This window comes from Lactuca virosa, chromosome 4, assembly GCF_052849685.1.
Source record: "Lactuca virosa cultivar CGN04683 chromosome 4, Lactuca_virosa_CGN04683_v6, whole genome shotgun sequence".
Taxonomy (NCBI): domain Eukaryota; kingdom Viridiplantae; phylum Streptophyta; class Magnoliopsida; order Asterales; family Asteraceae; genus Lactuca; species Lactuca virosa.
Genome location: NC_136429.1, coordinates 143389221 through 143412114, shown reverse-complemented (window position 1 = coordinate 143412114; position 22894 = coordinate 143389221). Strand labels below are relative to the sequence as shown.

Genomic DNA, 22894 nt, shown 5'->3' with positions numbered 1-22894 from the left:
AAAATTCCAAAAATATTGCATATTTTCTTTCTTTCTTTTCTAATTTTCATTCTTTTTAGATGCATTCTAGTTTAAGTTCATGCATTTTTGTTCTCTCTTGTCTTCTCATCCTTACAGGTACCAGAGCACCGAGTCATAAGTATTGAATCATAGATTGGTCCCGGGTCTTGATATGGAATTCCTTGTATTTGATAAGTGGGACAAGTTTTGAACCTCACAGACCATTTTAAGACCGCTTGTGTGGGGGTCAGATGCAGGTAGCTTGATTGGGTCTAGGTGCGGAGGGATGTGCTTGGTCATGCCAATGTGTGCGAGCAAAGATTAGCCCAGTAAGGCATTATGAAGACATTGAAGATATTGAAGACTCGCATCTTGGTTTTGGGGGGAGTACCCTTTAGTACTCCCGAGTCTCGTCCGAGCCCTGCTTAGTTAGATTCTCACCACCTTTTTAAGATAGGTTATTTTTTTAGGAGTCTAGAGTAGATAGTTAGATAGATTTTGTTTATCACACCTTGCATTAAGGTGCTTGATGAACTTTGAAGTGGGTCCCGCAATTCACATCTTTTGGGACCAAGTCTTTTCGGTAACACCAATTTTTGAGTCATTTCCCACCCTTTTTAGTTGACCTTGGCACATTGTCAATGATCATTAGGTGTTCATGTTAGCCTCCATCCTATGTTACATGGTGAAATTCCTTAGACCTTCCAAGAAGAAAACGCAGGAAAATGAAGAAATTGGAAAAAAAAAACAATGAAAAAGATTCAAGAAAAGCAACAAAAACAAAAAAGAAAAATGAAGAAAAAGAGCAACACAAAAAGAAGAACAAGACTCCAAGTTCAAGACTTCTAGATTAAAAAAAAAAAAAAAAAAAAACTGAATATCAAGCAACAAAGAGGCTAAAGACCAAATAACCGAAGTTCAAGATTAAAGATTTAAGTTGTTAGGTTTAAGTTTAGGTTAAGTAGAATTTTTATTATTTTATTTTATTTTTGATTTTTGGTGAGAAAAGGCCTTGACGATGAGACGGTAGACTGTAAAGGACAGTACAAGGGAGAAACCTCTGAAACCGGATGTTTGCCCGGAGGCCGCGCTGCAAAGCCCTATTTCGTACTATACACTTTAGCCTGATAAATCTAGGAATCATAGTGTGTGAAGAGGCGCCTTTCCTTCGTGCACTATGGTCTACATTGGTGATTTAAAGTGTCCCCACTGGACGCATCTCTGATTTAAAATAATAACAAAAAAGAAAATATGAAATTAAATAGAAAATCAAATTAAGTTAATTTTCAAATCAAATTAAATTAATTATAAAATCAAATTAAATTAATTATAAAAGCAAATTAACATTAATTATAAAATCAAATTAAATTAATGAAAAAAATTAAACTAATAACAAAAAAGAAAATATTAAATTATTTAGAAAGACAAATTAACTTAATTTTCAAATCAAATTAAATTAATTATAAAATCAATTTAAATTAATTATAAAATCAAATTAATATTATTTATAAAATCAAATTAAATAAATTTAAAAAAACTTAAACCCAAATGTTGTAATGCTTCATTACACTAAGCTGATTCTTTATAATTATACATATATAGTATATTTTATAATTGTTAGGATATTATTGAAATAAAAAGAATTAAAGATACTAAAAACTTGTGTTGTAATGATAGCTTATTTTATTTCCTTATTTTTATTAGTTTATTTTAGAGTTTTAGATCTTTTTATCATTATTGCATTGTATTTTATTTATTTTTCTTTAGTATGGATCGTACCGGGTGCTTTTTATGTTGCATGAGGTATTTTGCAGGGTTTTGGAGCTTATCGCGATTGTGGATTAGAGTGAAGACGGACTTGTGGGCTTTCGATGCATTATTGGGCTTGGCGGATCCAACAAAGAAGAATTGGGCCTTAAAGAGTTGAAGACTTGGATATTTTGGGCTTGTGAAGATGGATCATGGATATTTAATTTGGGTTTGGAGCATCCACATTTGAAGCTAAAAGATGATTGGTTGATTTGAATCACATGGATATGGAGGGGACCAAAGGAATCTTTGGTAGTGGAAGGGTGGAGTGGTGGAATGAAGGACCAATAGCATTACAGCAACATTTGCTCGAGTAGAATTTTCGTCGCGCGGGTACCCGCGCAACTACCCAGTTTGGGCATTTTGGTCATTTGGCTTGCCATTACCTTGGGGGATCAGATCTAGCAGCCATAACTTCGATTTTACACCATTGGAGACCTGGAAGAGGCGATTTTGGAGCTAGAAACCCATTTCCTTTCATCTTTCCAAGTCTTAGGTAGTTTCTTTATGCGATTAGACTTTTGTGATTGTTGTTCTATTGCCATGAGTGGCTAATTTCTCTATATTGGTTAACTTTGGTTAAAACCTTTGAATGTTTGTGGGTTTTTGAAGGATTCATGCTAGATTATCAATTATCTTATGTTTATGGTTCTAGATCATATTTCTTATGCTTGTTTAATGCTTTGATCATGAGCTTGGCACTTGAATGAGCTATTGTTAGTTTATTTCTTTGGTTTTGCATTGAATCATTGAATTAACTTAGAACAAGGGCTTTATGATGGTAAAAATCATCTCTAGTTTATGAATCATAGCTCCTTTATGGATGTGTAAGCATTGACATCCTCTAGGAATTAGGGATTCCTTCTTTCTTAAGGCTAATTAACTTCTTGGGTCCAATTGCTTCAATTAAACCCTTGATCTTGATTAAGAAGGTGTGTTGTGGGCTTCCCCAACCTCCATACTACCTAAGAGGAATCTTGGCATATCATGCTTCATGATTGCTATAACCAATTTGGGATGAATGATAAGCTTCATGTTGAATCCTAATGATAAGCACACAAATGTTCATTGTGTTGAATTGCCTTGGTTAACCAATTGTTCCCAACATTTGAGCATCTCACTATCTTGCTTAATTGCAAGTTTTTAGTTATTTAAGTCTTTTAGTTTTCAAGCAATCATAACCCCCCCCCCTTTTTGTTTAATTGTAGTTAGTTAGTTTATTTACAATAGTTCTTTTAGATTGCATTGGTGATTGAATACAACCATTTCCCCGAGGATCGATACCCCTTTTTACCATTATATTACGTTTTATTTGCAAACAAAGGGTGTAATTTGCTTGGTGGACTTGACATCCCACCATGTAATAAACTTAAACATATATGCAGTAACGTGGTATTTTAGTTTTAAAATTATTCATAATCATAAATTGTTTTGTAAAACTATTTTCTTAAATTTTCTATTATTAATTTAGATAATAAACTTAAACCCTTGTTGTGTCGTCGAGCATGTTAATCATTGAAGTATTTGGGATCTACCATCCGACAATGCTCGTGTCCAAAATCCTTGCAGTGTAACTAACTTTTATTAATATTGTACTTCTATTGTACATCTTGTAATTTTACAGGGACAAAACTGCAAAAACGGTCCCTGTAGTTTCTCATTTTATGTGGCTACGGTCCAAACGTTTGAAAAGTTGTAGATTTGATCCTTTTCAACAACTTTTGTTGTGGTTTTAGTCCCTCATCCGTTAACTTCCTTAAAATGACAATTTTAACCCCAGGGACCATTTTCGTAGTTTTGTCTTTTACTATACTATAAAGACCATTTTTGCATACATTCTTTTTTATTTTAATGAAGTATTATATATTAATAGATATTATTTTTAATATATAATATTATATATTATATATATATATATATATATATATATATATATATATATTATATATTAATAAATATTTTTTTATTGGATTATTAATTTATTTTAGTTGATTTTTTTAAAAATAATTGTTGGAGTAATTCTTTTTTATTGAATTATTATATATCAATACATATAATTTTTAATATATAATATTTATATCATAATAAATGTTATATTATTGGATTATCAATTTTTTAGTTAATTTTTGTAATTTTTAATTATTTTTTATTGTATTATTACTTTTAATTTATTATTTTCTTCATATACTAAATGTTGTTTTATTGGATTATTAATTTATTTTAGTTAATTATATTTTTTTTAATTTTTTTGTCGAAGTAATTCGTTTTTATTGAATTATTATATATCAGTACATATAGTTTTTAATATATAATATTTATATCATAACTAGATGGGGAACCCCCGCGTTGGGTCGGATGCGATAATTTTTTCCGTTGTTTGTTCTTTGAAAATGTTTATAGTTTGAGTTGCTCATTCCTTCCCTCTTTAACTGATCTATAGATAAACAAATAAATAAGAAATAAAAAAAGATCAATGAATCTGTAAGCAAAACTAATAAAGTGACAATTAAACGAAAACATAGGAACCTATAATGCCACAAATAACCAACGGAAGTAGAGGGACCAAAAAAGACAAAAAGGAAGCAACTTTAAAATGACCCAAATATAGTTGAGGGACCATTGCCATAACCATGAGTAACCTAATAGGAAAACCTCGAATTACCCAAATACTCTTCAGGTCCACTGACTGCAACCCCATTCACATTCTGAGCACCTGCCACCATATTCATCGAACCATGTTGCATCTCCGACTGTATAAGCAGTCCACCACCACTAAATCTTGCATCACTGATAGAAATCAAAGTTAGGTTTAGTAAATTTGTGTGATTCTAGGCACAAAAATGTACTGAAACTCTGATATCACCTGGAAAAACCAGAGGAATGCACTCTAGATATAGACAAAATTCTGAGTATGACTTCATCAATCTGTGGTGGTTCTTAGTCAACAACATGGTAACACGTCAAATATTGCAACCAAACAGACATTATATTCAAAATAAATTCCATATATTGACAAGTATTTAAATAGAGAAAAAAATAGTGAGAAAACAAACCTTTAGAATCATCATCGAAATCATCATCTTCCTCTTCATCATTAGATCCTTCCATGATTGATATAAAATATATATTAATGCCATGTCATCGCCACATCATTGCCATTTGAAGTCATCAATGCCACATCAGCATAAAGTCATAAACAGAATAACTTACTGCAGAAGCTTTTCCACTTTGGAACCATTGTCTTCCAGTGAGTTTTTTTTTTGCTTGTAGTAAGAGCTGATTCTAGTAATAGCCTGAAAGTGGGAGGGTAGTAATTAATAATTATATAAATTGTGGAAAATAACAAACTCTGTTAATTATTTGGCTCTCTGAAGGGCTATTTGTGCTTCAAAATTTTCTCTCCATGCGAAAAATGTTTCAATAGTGATAGGTTCTCCACGTGGCACAATCAAATCATTTTTTTCAATTTAGTTGGACCCAATGAAATCTTTTTTTTCCAAGTTATCCATTTTGATGGTTTGAATGGAAAAAAAGTATCTATGGTTAAAAAATGCAAAACTATCATTTACTTTACCAAGTCAACATATTGGAGTGAATGTTTAATCAACATTAAAAATAATTTTTTTATCAAGGGCAAAGTGGTCAAGTAAAAATACTTGGTGCCTGGAGTAGTGTAGAAAAAAAAGAGACGAACGATTCTTTTCTATTTTTTAGGACCACGGAAGGCACAATGCTCTCTGGCATGGTCTCGAACAAAGTGTGAAGCCAGATAATCATATAATAAAAATAATATTAGAGTATTATAACGACAAATAAAAAAAGTAAATGACATTTCTATTTTATGCAAATGTCCCTTAATTATTCATCCAATCTCAACACGGGTTGAAAAATTGTCTGTAGGTCAACCCACCACATTTTGACCAAGGACTTTTATGGCTATAGTAAAAAGGTGGGTAAGTTTTTTTTTCGTAAACCTACAATATTTTTTCATACCTGATTGTAAAGGTGACGGAACATTCGTAGATCAATTTGGGATCGGAGAAACTTAACTTTTGATTTTACCTCTTCGATATCATGCTTCAATTCTTCCTCAGTGGCGATCGCCTCCTCGTAACATTCTATGCAAGTGCGGCGTCAACATCAGGGGACTCGTGTTTCCAAGACAAACCCTTCACATATCTGATGACGTTGTCGACTGGCACTTTCCACCTTGAATCTTTACAGCATAAGAAAAAAACAAACTGCAGATCATTCAGGTTTACGAATAGCGACATGAAATCATTAAGTAAAAAGATGAACTAACAGGAAGAGAAAGAGGATGTCCGTGTGCGTTAACATTTGTTGAGAGAGACGGTGTTGGAGAGTGAAGCATATGAGGTGTTTCCTGGGGAAAACGAACCTGTGATGATCAAGACATAAGCAAGAGCAAGAATCAAATTAGAATCTTCAATGTCGTTTTTCCGGTTAGAGGTTCTGATATAGATAGAAAATCTACCTAATCATAGCATTATACTTTATAAAAAATTATCCTTATTAGATATTATATGTTTGAAAATCTACCTGAATATGATAGCTTATTATAGAAACCTACTTATGATTATTTCTTTAACAACAAAAATCTATCAACATTCAAGCATTCCATGCAATTAACCATAAGAAACATAAGACAATGTTTTTTATAATAATATTCAGTTTGAAGTACCAAAGACTCAAAAAAAAGTTAAAAGAACTATAAAACAAAATGTATAAAAATGTACAGATTTGGGCATTGAGATTTAGCATACATTTTTGTCACTAATGAACCTGAACAGATCACACCTTTCCAATGATCTCCACAGGGATCGACACTATTTGAGGTCTATTTGGTCAACTTTCCTGGACAATTTAAACTCCGATACATAATCCTCTAAGCAGAGAATGTAAATAAGAAAGTCACCAAACTTACATTTTAAAAAATTTTCAAATTTTAAATAAGATATCGATATTATACACTAAAGCCCAATAATTATCATAGTGGAATTCTATTTTCTATTTTTTTTTTATAGAAAATGTCTAGAAAATAGCTCGAAAAATTATCATATTCATGTCGTTAAAAAGTTTATAAATAAAAATGTATACATCATAGTTTTTCATTCCATTCCATTCTATCACATTCCTTCATAAAAATTTTATTCCATTCCATCAAAGAAAACAAACAACCTTATTTTGCACTTCAACGTAATTGAAACAAATAGGTAAGATGCTTAAGATTCTAGACCTCTCTAACTTGATTATATTAATAATTTAATTAAAGAATTAAATATTAATTTAAAGAAATGAATAGAAAAAAGAGAGATGTTCACTTTGTTTTCTTTTCTTGTTCTGTATGTTGTTCCGTGTTCCTGTGTCCCATAGATGTGCTTCAAAAAAAAGATAATAAATCAAAACATACGTAATATTGATATATCATAAAAAAAAATAAAAAGGACATAAAAAAAATTCACCATTTTCCTGAGAGGTAACATTGAACCCTTGATTTTAATATTAATTATACTTTGTGTTCAAGCAATTTCACAGCATTTTCAAGGAAGTAGTGTTTGACTGCATATTTAGCATGCATGTTGACAGCACGTTTAAGCAATTTGACAACATTTTGAAACCATTAATTTGATGGCATATTTAAGTAATTTCACAGCATTTTCAACCTTTCGACAACATTTTTAACCATTTGACAGTTTTTTTACCAATTTGTCAGCATATTTAACGCAACATATTTAACAAATTTGAGAGTAACTTGAGATAACTTATTCTGCAAAAATTTAACAGACTGGAAAATTGTCATCAGAATAGGTTAGCGATGATCCAGACCAATGGAAGCGATTTAAATAACAAACTACTATAGTCCAACTTCTAGGCTGCTAATGTGGATAGAATATCAGAAATAACCTCTAAAACTGTGTAAACGGATAATAAGGTCTCCCCATTAATAACAATGTTTATATATGATGTTGCTCTGTGTCAGCGACCTGAAATGTAAATTATAGGCATTAAGTATTCATCCTTTAATATAAAGTGTGCAGGAATGTTTCATTAAAAAAGATATAGGAAGGGCATTTTGGGAAATCTAATTTGTGGAGTACTTTCTTGATAACCTAAAAAAACCTTTAGATCCTGGTCCGGGCTACCTTCATTGACAATGCCTTGGTCCGGTTCGGTAACAAAAATTCTCGGAATTGATGAAGTGAAACCACTAAGCCTGCAATATTGTAGCATTAATCAAAATTATATACCAGGAAATACAGACTAATAGACATAAAGGACAAATTTCAAAAAGACAAAATATACAATATACTAAGTAAATGAATATAACTTATATAATTAGATGAACATTCAAAGCATAATAAACTTATAAGTTGTTTTTTAGTGTTTTGGCTGATTCCGATTATATATGTAAAATGACCAAAGAGCACATTTTTCAATAACTGTAATAATACTTTAAAACTATTTGTCGCCTAAACATAAACATCTTAACATATATAATTTATCATCTATATAAACTTAGATTTGAACAGCTTCAGAAGCATGAAATTAGAAACGGATAACTTAATAATTTTACAAATATTTATAGTTTATCTTCAAATATCTATTATAAAACGAACAAAATAAAAGCAATTCAGCCGTTTATTATTAAAATATCTATCACCTGAAGATATATACATCATGTCCAAGCCCATAGTAACCCTCGATCCAATTTTTCATCTACAAATAACTTTCAAGTAACCTAGAAATTACACGGACCAGTTATGTGCATATCTGATCAGAATCCACAGGGAGAAATGAAAAACTTAAATGTTGATCTCCATTTATTTGAACATCGAAGCACACACCAATATAAAACATAAATTTTTAATTTATACAACAATCATAACCCAAAAAAAAAACCTTTTAAATTGCAACAATACATTACACCTGATATCCAAATTATTAATAGAATGAGAAAGAACCTGAAAGATCGATTGATGATGGTTTCTCTAGTTTCATTAATCTCCATCGAATTCATGTAAGAAAAACACAATAATAACAGATAGTACTTACATAAAGTTGGAAATTGTTCGTGAGGTAAATGGATATCAGCATTCGAAAATGGGTTCTTACCAGGAGATCTGGATTTGTGAACTTTTAACAAATAGATTTTCCCCTTTGCTTTCGACATTCCACCAGGTGCCCTGAAAATACATAGTATACACAACAATTAGCTTAAGCATTGAGGGCATTCATGTCTTTTTAACATTGTCAAATCCACAAAAAGTTAGAAATTTTGTCCATCGGTCCCTGATCTGTTAATAGTAATTCCAATTTCATGTAGATTGTTGCTTATGTTAACTCTCACAATTTGATCAAACTCATTTTCATATAGATTAGTTCTCGTTATGTTGCAATACATTAATAACAAATATGTGAAGTCTTCAAGAGATTAAGAAGCCTTCAAAGTTTACCATAAGACAAAAATTATCATCTTCATCTACAAAACACAACACAACAAATCTCAAACCTAAAACTAATATGATAGACCCTAAATCGAAACCGATGCGGGCGATTGTGGGAATTTAGAAAAGAAAAATAATCAAAATTGATAAAGGCTTGAAAAGATGCTTTACCTGGGGATCTTGTCGAAGAAGCCTTCAAAGTTTACCATAAGACAAAAATTATCATCTTCATCTACAAAACACAACACAACAAATCTCAAACCTAAAACTAATATGATAAACCCTAAATCGAAACCGATGTAGGCGATTGTGGGAATTTAGAAAAGAAAAATAATCAAAATTGATAAAGGCTTGAAAAGATGCTTTACCTGGGGATCTTGTCGAGCTCAACTTCGACGCCGTCTGTGTTTTTAGTTGGATGTAGAAGAAACGCAACTTCATAAGGTTAGAGCGGAATCACGAACCCCCAACCATCGCACCACCTTCTTCGACCGCCTCTGACTTGAAATTCAGGTATGTTTTTGAAGTTTGATTTCATCTATGTTGCTAATCAAGTTCGTTGGTGATGTTGACGTGGGGTCGATGAATGGGAGGACCAGTCGGAGCAAGTAGAAAACTGGAGCAAGTAGAAAACTGGAGAAGAAACAAATAGGTACCCTAGAAATAGAAATCGGGGGAAAAGCAACCTGTTTGTCCGTCGCCCTTTCTTTCACCTCCACAAATCAAAAGCCGAGGCAAGGAAACTGTATTGGAGCGTTTGATTTTTGGATGGAATTGAAAATACAGAAGAAGAATCGAGAGATGGATGGAGTCGGTGAGCAAAATCGGGAATAGAGTCTATGGCGGTGGGGTGGTTTTAGGGATTTTTAATCGGAAGAGAATAAGAAGCGGTGGACAGGATATTTTATGTATGGAAGGATCTGGAGATTGATAGAGATAAACCAAGAAGGAATAGCATTTGGTGCTCTTCTTTAATATATATAGTGACACACAAACAAAAATAGAGGGACCGGAAATGTAATTCAAGGGACCAAAATTGGGCAAAATGTCTCAAGTTTACTGTTAAAACTTTTCACAACTTTAATATATATATAATAATAAATACTATATTATGGGATTATTATATATTACAAAACATTATTTTATTGGATTATTAATTTCTTTTAGTTGATTCTTTTTATAATTTCTTTTTTGTTGGAGCAATTTTTTTTATTAGATTATTATATATCAACAAATATTATTTTTAATATATAATATTTACATCATAATAAATAATACATTATTGGATTATTAATTTTTGTAATTTGTTTTTTTGAATTATTAATTTGTTGAAATATTACTTTTAATTTATTATTTTTTTAATATAATAAATATTATCTTATTGGATTATTAGTTTATTTTTAATGTATACTATTAATTGTTTTTAATTTTATTAGTTTCACCACAAAGTCGTCGAAATACGTAAAAGTGTCGCTTATCATCGTCAAAAATTGGCAGGATCACCTCCAAACACCTTCATTGGAGGTTCAATAGATACCCTACCCTATTCCACCTAGCGTTGTTGGTAGCCACCTGCGACAACCTCTTCATAATCCACTGGAATCATTCATATCCCACATAATGCGCAACAAACCCCTATAACATTTATAAGTGGTGGTGGTGACCGAGTGATGGTGGTGGTATTTTCCCTATGGTTTCTCATTATAAGCTAGACGAAATGAAAGTGTTTGGCAGCGATCCTAACGATTTCGATGATGAGAGAAGACGGTTTTGCGTATCCTATGACTTTGTGGTGGAACCAATAAAATTAACAAGAACTATTATTATAATTAAAACTAAATTAATAATCCAATAAAATAATATTTAGTATATGAAGAAAATAATAAATTAAAAGTAATAATCCAATAAAAAATAGTTAAAAAAAAGAAATTACAAAAATTAACTAAAAGATAATAATAATAAAATAATATAATATTTATTATGATATAAATATTATATATTAAAAACTATATTTATTGATCTATAATAATTCAATAAAAATAATTACTTCAACAATTGTTTTTTTTTTAAAAAGAATTAATTAAAATAATCTAATAATCCAATAAAACAATATTTAGTATATGAAGAAAATAATAAATTAAATAATCCAATAAAAATAATTTAAAAAAAAAGAATTAAAATTATTAACTAAAAGAAATTAATAATCTAATAATATATTTATTATGATATAAATATTATATAATAAAAACTATATGTATTGATATATAATAACTCAATAAAAAGAATTACTCTAACAAAAAAAAATTAAAAAAAATCAACTAAAATAAATTAATAATCCAATAAAACAATATTTATTAATATATAATATTATATATTAAAAATAATATTTATTAATATATAATACTTCAATAAAATAAAAAAGAATGTATGCAAAAATGGTCCTTATGGTATGTGGTAAAAGACAAAACTGCGAAAATGGTCCTTGAGGGTAAAATTGTCATTTTAAAAAAGTTAACAACCAACCAGTTAAACTTAACGGATGAGGGACCAAAACCACAATAAAACTTGCTGAAAAGGACCAAATCTGCAACTTTTCAAACGTTTGGACCATAACCACATAAAATAAGAAAACACGGGGACCATTTTTGCAATTTTGTCTTTTACAGGCTGCAAATGAGGTTTACTTGGGCATTACTCTTTGTCATGATGGCTGATGTTATGAGCCTTGGACACGGAGGTGATGGAGCTGGGGATCCACCACCTCCAGGAGGTTTTGGTCGCGGGCAACATGAACAGGATGATAAGTTTTATTATGATATATTTATTAGCTATTTTTATTAATTCATTATAAGTTATCGTGACTAATATTTTTAATTGTATTTTTTCAGCCGAGCTTCCAAAGAAAAGAAAGGGCTTGTCAAAGAACATCGAGCTAGGAAAATGGATACGGGCAAACAAGGGAAAGCCCGTGGATTTGGCTTTCGATAGGGAGATCACATATTCCCCTGTCGGGAAGCCTGGTAATTGGTTGACACATGAAATTAGGAGGTTTTTGTGGAACAACGTCCCTTTGAACGTATCTGGTTGGGACAATGTTTCCCCCGCGTTAAGGAATGCAATAGTTGTGCATCTAAAGGTAACTTGGATAATATTTTAAGTTTAGTTGTGATTGTTATTTAATTAACTAATTTTTTTGTATTTGTAGAATAAGTTTGATTTGGATAAGGTTAACTTGGATCCGGAGCGTGCATAATTGTTGAGGAGCATTGATTCGAGTCTTGCAAATGTTTACAGAGGCCGAAAAAGTAATGCCCATTCTTATTTTAAGCAAATCGGGGGGTCTGCAGATATCCCAATGGCACTAAACAACCCCCCCCCCCAAGGGTATGTCATCTGAAAATTGGGCAATGGCAGTCGAACATTTTCAATCGCCCGAATTTTTAAGGCGTTCGGCGTCAAACACAGAAGTATGTGCAAAACAAGTAGTTGTAAACAGAGGGGGGTCAAGCTCGTACAGCAATGCATGTTTCAAAGAAGTAAGTTATGATATATTTAAATGTTTATTAAAAGTATAATTAATCTAATTTTTAATGTTAAATAGGATATCACTCAAATCGAAGCATTTCGTAAGGCTAATTCCAATCGCCAAGGGGTATTTTATAGTCCTGCGGTCGAGCAACAATACGTACGTGGTTAATTTGTATTTTCATATAAGTGTTTATATCGTCAAATGTATTTAGTAATCTAATTTTTATGATGTTTATCATTTTTTGAAAATACAGAATGCTTTACTCCAGGAGATCAATCAACAAACCCAAGCTTCTTCTGCAGCAAGCGGTCTAACACCAAGTGATATAAGAAAATGTTTTGAAAGAATATTAGGTGTTCGACGCGTTTATATCAGAGGCATTGGGCATAAACCTCCTACCATTGTGTCTATGTACGATCAGGAACAGCCAATGACACAAGAACCACCACAATCACAGGAAATTGTTAGTTTAAGTTGAAAAGTATAATGCTATAACGGTAAAACGAAAAAAAGTAGGATGCTATAATGATATGTTGGTTATGGTTTGATATGTTGATATTTTGTAGTTTGGTAATTTTTGGAAAGTAGAATGTTATAATGATATGTTGGTTATGGTTTGATATGTTGATATTTTGTAATTTGATAATTTTTGGAAAGTAGAATGCTATAATGATATGTTGGTTATGGTTTGATATGTTGATATTTTGTAGTTTGGTAATTTTTGGAAAGTAGAATGCTATAATGATATATTGGTTATGGTTTGATATGTTGATATTTTGTAGTTGGTAATTTTTGGAAAGTAGAATGCTATAATGATATGTTGGTTATGGTTTGATATGTTGATATTTTGTAGTTTGGTAATTTTTGGAAAATAGAATGTTATAATGATATATTGTTATGGTTTGATATGTTGATATTTTGTAGTTTGGTAATTTTTGGAAAGTAGAATGCTATAATGTTATGTTGGTTATAGTTAGACATGTTGGTATTTTATATTTTGGTAATTTTTGGAAAGTATAATACTATTATGATATGTTGGTAATATATTTTGTTTTTTTTTGTAGTTGGAAATGTTGCAAACGATACTAAAGGACACGACATGTTCTGCGGCATTGGAATAGTGGTTTCGCTCATTGCCACCACCAAATAATAATGAAGGAAATGATGAGAATGATGACGACGAGTAGGAATTTTAGGATTTTATGAAATGTTTTGTTTGGAACAATACTTTAGGTTGTATGGATTAATATTTTGGATTGTGGATTAATATTTTATAAATGTTAAATTGTTTTTGGTTGTGTATGGGTTGATATTTCTATAAAGGTGTACCAGATTTTATAAATGATATAATGTTTTTTTATTATTTTAATATTAAATAAACAAAAAAAAAACGGAAATCATTTTTGCGGTGACGTCTTTAGCGGCGTCACAATTGTATTAGCGGCGTCGGGGAAGTATTAGCGGCGATAGGCCAATAGCGGCGACTAATTAGCCATTAGCGACGAAGCATTAGCAGCGACCTTTTTGCAGTGACACTCACATAAAACATAAATTATTATAACAAGATAGAATATATACTTGTTGCAAAACAATTAATAATGTTTAAGGTAAAAAAAAAAAGAATAAGGTTGAAACGAAGTTTAGTTTTTTTTTTTTTTTTTATTTTATTTTATTTTATTTTTTTATTTTATTTTAAGAGAGAGAGAGAGAGAAAATAGAGATAGAGGTGAAGACTCTTTTAGATATGTTTTTTTTTAAAATTAATTTTAAGGGTCATATGTATTACCATTTCCATTTTAATAATGCTTAAAATAAAACAAATATATGAAAAATATAGACTTTTTAAACCGGATTTACCTATTTCGGTTTCAATCGGGTTTTACATTTTTGAATTATTCTGCCCAATTTTGCCCCGAATAAAATCGACTACTAATTAACATGGAATTTGGTTTTGAAATTAACCACTCCATCCTAGTTTCAAAATCCGGAATCGGACTCACCTGGGTCCACAGAATTAACTTGGGATTGAATGAATTAAGTCGATCTGATGGATTGTCTTCAACGCATTAGATATCGACTATTCGACTTCAACATCAATGTCCGGCGACCCGGCATTCATAGACTCACCGGCGGAATACTCCGAAGGATTGAAACGGAGGTGTCCGAACCAAAATCACTGTCTAGTGTCTACCAATTTCTCCAAACAACAATTATTTTTTTCCTTGAATTGCAACACTTTAAATTAGGTTTCAGCATAAATCTAGGATGTTGGCGGATCTAGATTCTGCTAAACAATCATCCACAGAATGCCCACAGGTTATTATGTCTCCAACTCAGAAGTAGGGTTATTCACCAAATGCCATGTATTTATGTAATCACTCATGCGTTGCGTATATTTATATAATTGCATAATGCAGATACCACTTGTGTCAGGCTACTTTATTTTATAATTCAGTAAATTAGTTAAAACCTAGATGACTAGATTATACATCCAATGAAACAACTTAATGTCTCGTCTCCTACTGAGAAATGTTGATACTGTAATAGGACATAGAATAATGAGAAATGAGCTGTGTATATGGCACATGAATAATGAAAAATGTAAGATGAATGGAAGATTAGCAGGCGTAGTCCCACAATTTACTCCAAGACTTTTTTTTCGCCCCATAAAACAGCCTAATGCTATTTTCTTTTCCGTTGAAAATGAAGCTACACCTTAAGTTAGGTTTCAGCACAAAACATGAATCGCATCAGATCTAGATTAATTAGTCTCAAAGAATCTATACAGAGTTTCCTCAGGTTGCAATGTCTCCCAAGTCCCAACCCTACCATCCACCAAAGGTCATTTATTCATGTAATCACTCGTGCATTGGGTATATATATATATATATATATATATATATATATATATATATATATATATATATATATATATATATATGGATGATACAATGCAATGCCACTTGTGATTTGTATCAGAGTATTATAATTAAACTAATTCAGCAAATCAAAACTCAGATCATGCAATGAAAAAAAACAATTTAATATCATTCGTGTTGTAATATTAATTAAGGCATGTGAAGGCTTGGAATATAGGGGATAGAATAATGAAAAATGAGCTGTAATTATGGAAGGAAGGGAGACAATGTATACATGGCCACGTAATCAAACTTAATTCATGATCACATTACAATTGAACAGCAAACTCCAACTATTTATACCATGTTTGTAACCAGAGGAAACACAATAAACTGAAATCTTATTCTCATTTTTTAGTTCTTAGAAACAGATGGCTTCTATTTCTTCAAACATAACACCCCATAGTCATGTCAGGTCCATCAGCTTACCATCTACATCAGACCAGCAATCCGTATTCAATGAGTTTTACAGATTTCAAGCTTCTCAAGAACCCACCTCATCTTGTTCGTCATCATCATTCGTAGGCGATAAACTAAATCGTCTGAACGATATGTATGAATCCATCCAACCATTCCTTTCATTTCCATCTACTAAACACTCTTTAGCCCAAGGGTGCCACAAAGAACAGCTAAACAAGTTTTTAGATGAACTTCTTGGGCTTTTGGATCTGTGTAGCACCACCAAGGATGCCTTGTTAATATCGGTGGATAATGCCAAAGAACTCCAGTCAGTGATTCGACACAAAAAAGGCAATAATCATGGGCTGACAACCTCATTGGAGGCCTATCTGTCACAGAGGAGAAAAGTGAAGAAGGTCGTTTGTAAAACATTGTCAGGTTTGCAGAAGCATTGTTCTTCTTCAGTCAAGGAAGGCCAGAGAACAAAATCAAACATCAATATGTTGAAGGAAATGAGAGTAAACACAATGGAAGTGTTTGAGTCCTTGTTGACTTTCAGTCTTGGATCAAATACACAGTCAAAACCGAAAGGCTGGTCTTTGGTGTCGAAGATGATAGGAAGCCAGCGTGCACAGTGCCATCAAACACTAGAAGAAACTGAAGTTAAGAAGGTGGATCATGAAGTACACTCTCTAATCACGTACAAGAAAACAAAATCAGATTACTTAGTGTTAGACCATATACAAGAAGGGTTAGCAGAAATGGAATTTAGCCTCCTAGATCTCAGTGAACAAGTAGAATGCCTTTTCAGACACTTGATCAAAACAAGAGTGTCAATTCTAAATATCCTTAATTGCTAGAAAAAATCGACAGCTCCATTATTTAGTGATGTACATATGATGTTTTAATGGTTACAATTTTGTAAATTATAGAAAACTAAGTTGCACTACAATAAAAAAGGGAATTAGTGGCGACAAAAGTCGGCGCTAAAGGTTAGAAAAGTCGTCAGTAAAAAGTCACCACTACTATTCTGTTGCTATTGCTAAAAATGCCGCCGGGGTAAAAAGACCTAGGCGTACGCTACGCGGTTCACTCGAGAAGTCGGGGTACTTTTTATCAAAATATTGTCAATGTTCCCCATCAACAGGATGACACATCACACCATCTTCTGATCGTTCGATACTATGCCAAATCATATTTTTGGCAGTGTGTCTCGAACAATATAAACGTCGTAGTCTAGGGGTCACAGGAAAGTACCGTAACATCTTATGAGCTACTTTCTTACCATTGGTGTTTTTATCGATCCACCGGCTCTCTTTACAAATAGGACAAATCTGTAATGACTTGTGTTCTTTCCAAAAGATAAAACATTCGTTTTTGCACACATGTATCGACTCGTACCACGGACAAATAGACTTCAGTTTGTTTTTGGCTAGATAATGTGAAAGGGAAACCTTGTTGTCTTTGGGAAATGCTGATTGCAACAACTCAAGGAGTAGATCAAATGAACTATCAGTCCATTTGTTGTTCACCTTGATATGCATTAACTTTGCTAGAAACTCTAAGGGAAGAAAAAGTTCAACTAATACAATTTTGTTTCCACTTCTTCTAACAACTGTGCAAAATCATCATCCACACGCTACCCCTTGTATTTGAGGTTCCTTCATCGAGGTTGGTATCATTTTCTCTCGACTCCCACATCACATCGTCGATTAAATAAGTCATTTCGTTATTTGGCAAGACGACTGGAGGAATTAAAGATTCACCATGATAGATGCAAGTCGTGTACGACTTACTGAAACCATTTATAAATATATGACGTTCCACTGCTGTCAGGTACTTGAAGGAACGATTATCACATTTTTGACATGCACATCTGCCACAACTGGGAAATTTTGGAACCAAGAAGGTCTAAACCCTAACCAAGCATAAGTGAATTCACAACATAACTTGATGCAATGGAACTTTGATAACCAAGAGAGCATGCTTATACAAGTTCATATGTATGTACACTTGTGATAGCCAAGTTGTAATAAACCTTTGAATGGCAAATGAAGTCAACAAGCCATCAAGGACTCAAAGGAGTCAACACAAGTCCAAGTAATAAATCTATATGCATGTTATTGTATATTACTTAAGGATTTCGATTTTTAGAATGTTGGAACACTATAGAACCGAAATCAACTTCTTAGGAACACTATAGGACCGAAATCAATTACTTTTAAGAAGCTAGAACCGAAATCACCTTCAAGGTTCTAGCCAAGACCGAAAACACATTACCTAAAGCCCATTAGGGCCGAAAACCCAACCTTATGGGACCGAAATCTATTCCTTAAGGTCCATTAGGACCGAAATCACTCTTTTGGGAGTATATATGTGGGATTTCGGTCATAGTTGGCAGCAAACACTTTCTTTTGGCCGCAAACACACTTAAGGACCCCATTATGGCCGAAAACACCATTCTAGGAAGCATCCAGGCCGAAAACAACTTCATACTAAAGTGTTTAAAGGTGTTTACGATCATAAGATGAGGATAAGACAAGAAAGGTTGACCTTAAGATGTGATACCCATTTCTATTTCCCATGCAATTCACAGTTTTCTGCATAATATTCAACGTATATCCAGGAAGCAACCAACAGTCCTCAAAGTAAACTTCACATCCACCTTACTCCTCTTATTTGAATAAGGTTATCCTCACTAAACCTCACCACTCCTTCATCTTGTTTCTGATTAACTCATACTCTCTCAAAAATCCCTCCCTCACTTCACTTAGAAAACAATTCAAAACCTTCTCAAGAACAAACCTAGGATCGTTCAAGATCAACATTCTCCAAGTATCATCCCTAGATCCTTGTAAGTATTTCGAGTTTGGCTATTGCTTCTACACATTATTTTGTTGATTTCATCCTATTTACAAAAAGTATTATGTGTTGACAACCTTAGCGTATCATAATCTTCAAGAGTTCATCAAACACTCCAAGTGTTTTAGGCTCAAAACCTTGATCTCATCACTTCAACTACACACATCAACCACTCAAGGTGAGTTCAACTAAAATCATAAGAAAATTTATGGTTGTAAAACTACAGGTTTTTGGAAACTTTTACTAAAAGTTAACTTTTCTAGCAAAAATGGTTACATTATAGTCATTTACAAATTTGGTGAGTTGCACCCCAAAAACATTACGTTTTGAATTTCATATTTTGATACTAGATAAGAATACACATACACATTTATATAAAGGATTATATGAATATTTTCAAACAAACCAAGTTAAACTTTAAACAGTGTATTTTGACAGCTACACAACCATACGATTATTTTCAGAGGATACATATAATTACTTAAAAGTATAATATTTAATATTACGAGAAAAAGGGAGTCATGGTTCACGTAAATATGTTAATTTTCTTGTGAGATGTTGCTTCACCGTACTACCTAGCGTACACCTTAAGTCCTATATTATAACCAGAGTCTCCTTGAGGGAGAGCGAGACCGTTGTGTATATATCTATACGGGATTGACAACCCCACACCTCAGCTGTTCGCTACAGTAAGACCGGTAAGTCTAGGGTGACAAATGTCTACCAATTCCGACGCCTGAAGAACGTCGTTCAGGCATATCAGTCATATCAAGCATGGCTATAATAACTGACATAGGGATTAGCGAAACTACTTGGTTTACGGGAAGCTTATACTTCATTAGTTTTATAAAAAGATTTAAAACTACGTACTACACTCAGTACAACATTCACTTACAACTTGGTCTTAGGGTTTAAGACTACAATTCACCTTTAAGAAAATATACTACAACATTCACATAGGGATTAGCGAAACTACTTGGTTTACGGGAAGCTTATACTTCATTAGTTTTATAAAAAGATTTAAAACTACGTACTACACTCAGTACAACATTCACTTACAACTTGGTCTTAGGGTTTAAGACTACAATTCACCTTTAAGAAAATATAGGATTTTCCAGGATAAACATCATTATTTTACAAGCAAACAGTTTACAATTCAACTTTCTGGAAACAAATACGATTACTTACTCTTCGGTTCGGACCATTATTGTTGATACTATGATTTCTTAGTTTATACATCAGGGTTATATATAAATAATATCCGATAGGCAGTGGAATGTGTGATTTTCGCCTTACTTCCTGTTCCTTGTTTGGTTGTGGGCTTAGGGCAGAATCACACAATCAACTGTTCGTTCGATATTTGTTTATATATAACTAGTACACATTGAGGAACCATAGTAAGGACCAAAATGGGTTACATTACTTATATTAATTCAAAGCGTCATATTTTATTCTTCAAGCATAAGAAACATATATATTTTGGTCGTAAGGCCTAAGACTACTTTCCATTTTACTAAGAAAATATAGGATTTTCTGAAGGAACACACAAACACTTTCAAGGAACAAAGAACTTATTTTCTAAAACAAAATGCTTATGAACTCACCAAATTATGTGTTGATACACTTTCAAAATCACTTGTATTCTCAGGAAACTAGTAGATAGGTACACGCACAGGTTTTGAGAAGACGGAGCATAGTAGCTTCAAGTCTTTGTTTTGCTACTTACTTTTGGAGTAAATCATATGTGAATCGAATACAATGTAAACTCTATATTATTAATACGATGATTGTTGTTGCTTTGATTACTATTATACAATTGTTGTGATACTGTACTGACAACATCTAAGTTTACCATTACTATCATGTCGTGACCTTAACTTCTCGATAAAAGCTTTGAGTCCTACTTGGAACTCAGGATAATTTCGATGCAGATTACTAGTCCAGCTTTTATCAATAGATATGATGTTGTTGAAACATAATTTCAGGTTTAGAGTTTACTCTACAGAAAACAAAAATCAGATAGAGTATTCATAAAGTAGATGATTAAAAAGTATCCCCTGAACGGGGACAACAATTCAAAAACAGATAGAGTATTGACAAGGGTAGGCTTCTAAACCCATTTTTTGAATACCTAATCTCATATGTGAACATATTTTACATGATTGTATGTTTAAGAAAAATTTGGTAGCACTTCCAAGATATATTTAAATAATGAATAATGAATTATCCATCCCTTTTTTTGTTACCTTGAAGTTGACAATCAAAGGACATGGGTTGTCCTTTCTTGAATAAAATACGATATAGCCTTCAACCAAATTTTGTAGCTTTTCTACCACGTGATTAATTTTGTCTTTTGTTGTAGGCTTTCCCATACTTTTACTGTTAATTTTTATATGATCGATCCTCAATAAAATCCCAATCAAAGATTGTATCTGGAACAGAGACGAAACATAAAGATTTCATGATTCTTGTTCGTCATGGGTACCTTGCTTGAAGAACTCCCACTCGAACCCTAATTTTCACTTTTGCTTCCTTTATGTGATCTTTATCCACAATCAGAAACCTCCACCCATCCTCTTTTTTCGGAGGCCCTCATTACACTTTTCAAAAATCTTCCTTCGACAGAACAACATCATCTTCTTCATCTTGTCATTTCTCTCCTTCTCTTTCTTTTGTCTTTCCTGTGTTTTTTGTAGTGCTTCAATCATAAGACAACGTTTCTAGATGCCCTCTTGAACCATAAACTATATGATCTGATACCACTTTGTTGGAACCTAACCAAATAAAACACCGAGTTTATAGGAGAGAGATTAAATAAACTTATGAAGAAGACAGGTTCTTGTACAATAAAATAAAGGTTTCTTATTAAAACACCAAGAACAACGTTTTACATATGTATATATAGACACTAAACCAACGTCCCTCTTCAGCCCTAACCAACACACCCTGTTATTTTACTATTAAGATAACTATAACTACCCTAAATTTCACATAACTGTAACTGTCGTAACTATCAGATAATTACTCACTAAAACAACAAATAAACATAAATAATCTTAATTTTAGTTTTTTTATTTCAACAAAAGCAATTAGAACAACCCATGAACATGGAAATATGGGTTAAAACTCTTTTTTTAGAGGGGGGGGGACTGGGTGCGGGAGAAAAACTAAGTGACTTAAATATATATATATATATATATATATATATATATATATATATATATATATATATATATATATATATAAGTCAGTTTTTCTCCCCCCCCACACACACACACATATACACACGTACATATGTACCAACGTACCAAAATTATGTTCATTAATGTCCAACTATGATACCTTATGGTCTAGAACGTTTTGCATATTCTACAACGCGACCTCATGTGAATGTATGCATGAGCACATTACAATCATCGATCTTCCTTTCATTTCAGCATACCAACCATACATCATACTATGAAATGCATGTCACTGATATGCCATAAACGTTTTTTTATAGAACTAACATTTTATATGATGCTTTGAAAATTATGTAATATCATCATTTCCCTCTAAATGCCATGCAAAAGGAAATATAGAAGTTTGTGACATGCAACCTAAAGAGGGAAAAACTTCATGCACTCACTTTCGGAAGTTATCCTAAACTAACTTGTACCTTGATATTATATGTGGTTAGATGCCAATTCCAAACAAGCCTCGTGACTGTGAATCTTAATAATAACATTTGAGTTCACCTTCTAGTTGTTCTTACCCATACCAATTCCACATATATACATATACACACTCTTCTCGAACATCTGGAACAAAACTTAAATTGATTATACTTAATTTATGTTGCTCAAACCCTAGTCAATGGATAGAATTTGAATAGGTAAGACCCCCTTATCAAGAATGGTATGAATGGAATA

At 32.3% G+C, this 22894-nt stretch overlaps 1 protein-coding gene across 1 annotated transcript; it reads left to right on the top strand.

Annotated features, from left to right (window-relative positions):
- Window positions 1-16093: 16093 nt before the first annotated feature.
- LOC145105153 (uncharacterized) lies at window positions 16094-16981 on the top strand. The gene has a single exon (XM_079042282.1). It carries the CDS (start codon window positions 16094-16096, stop codon window positions 16979-16981), a length of 888 nt encoding a protein of 295 aa, XP_078898408.1.
- Window positions 16982-22894: the final 5913 nt, after the last annotated feature.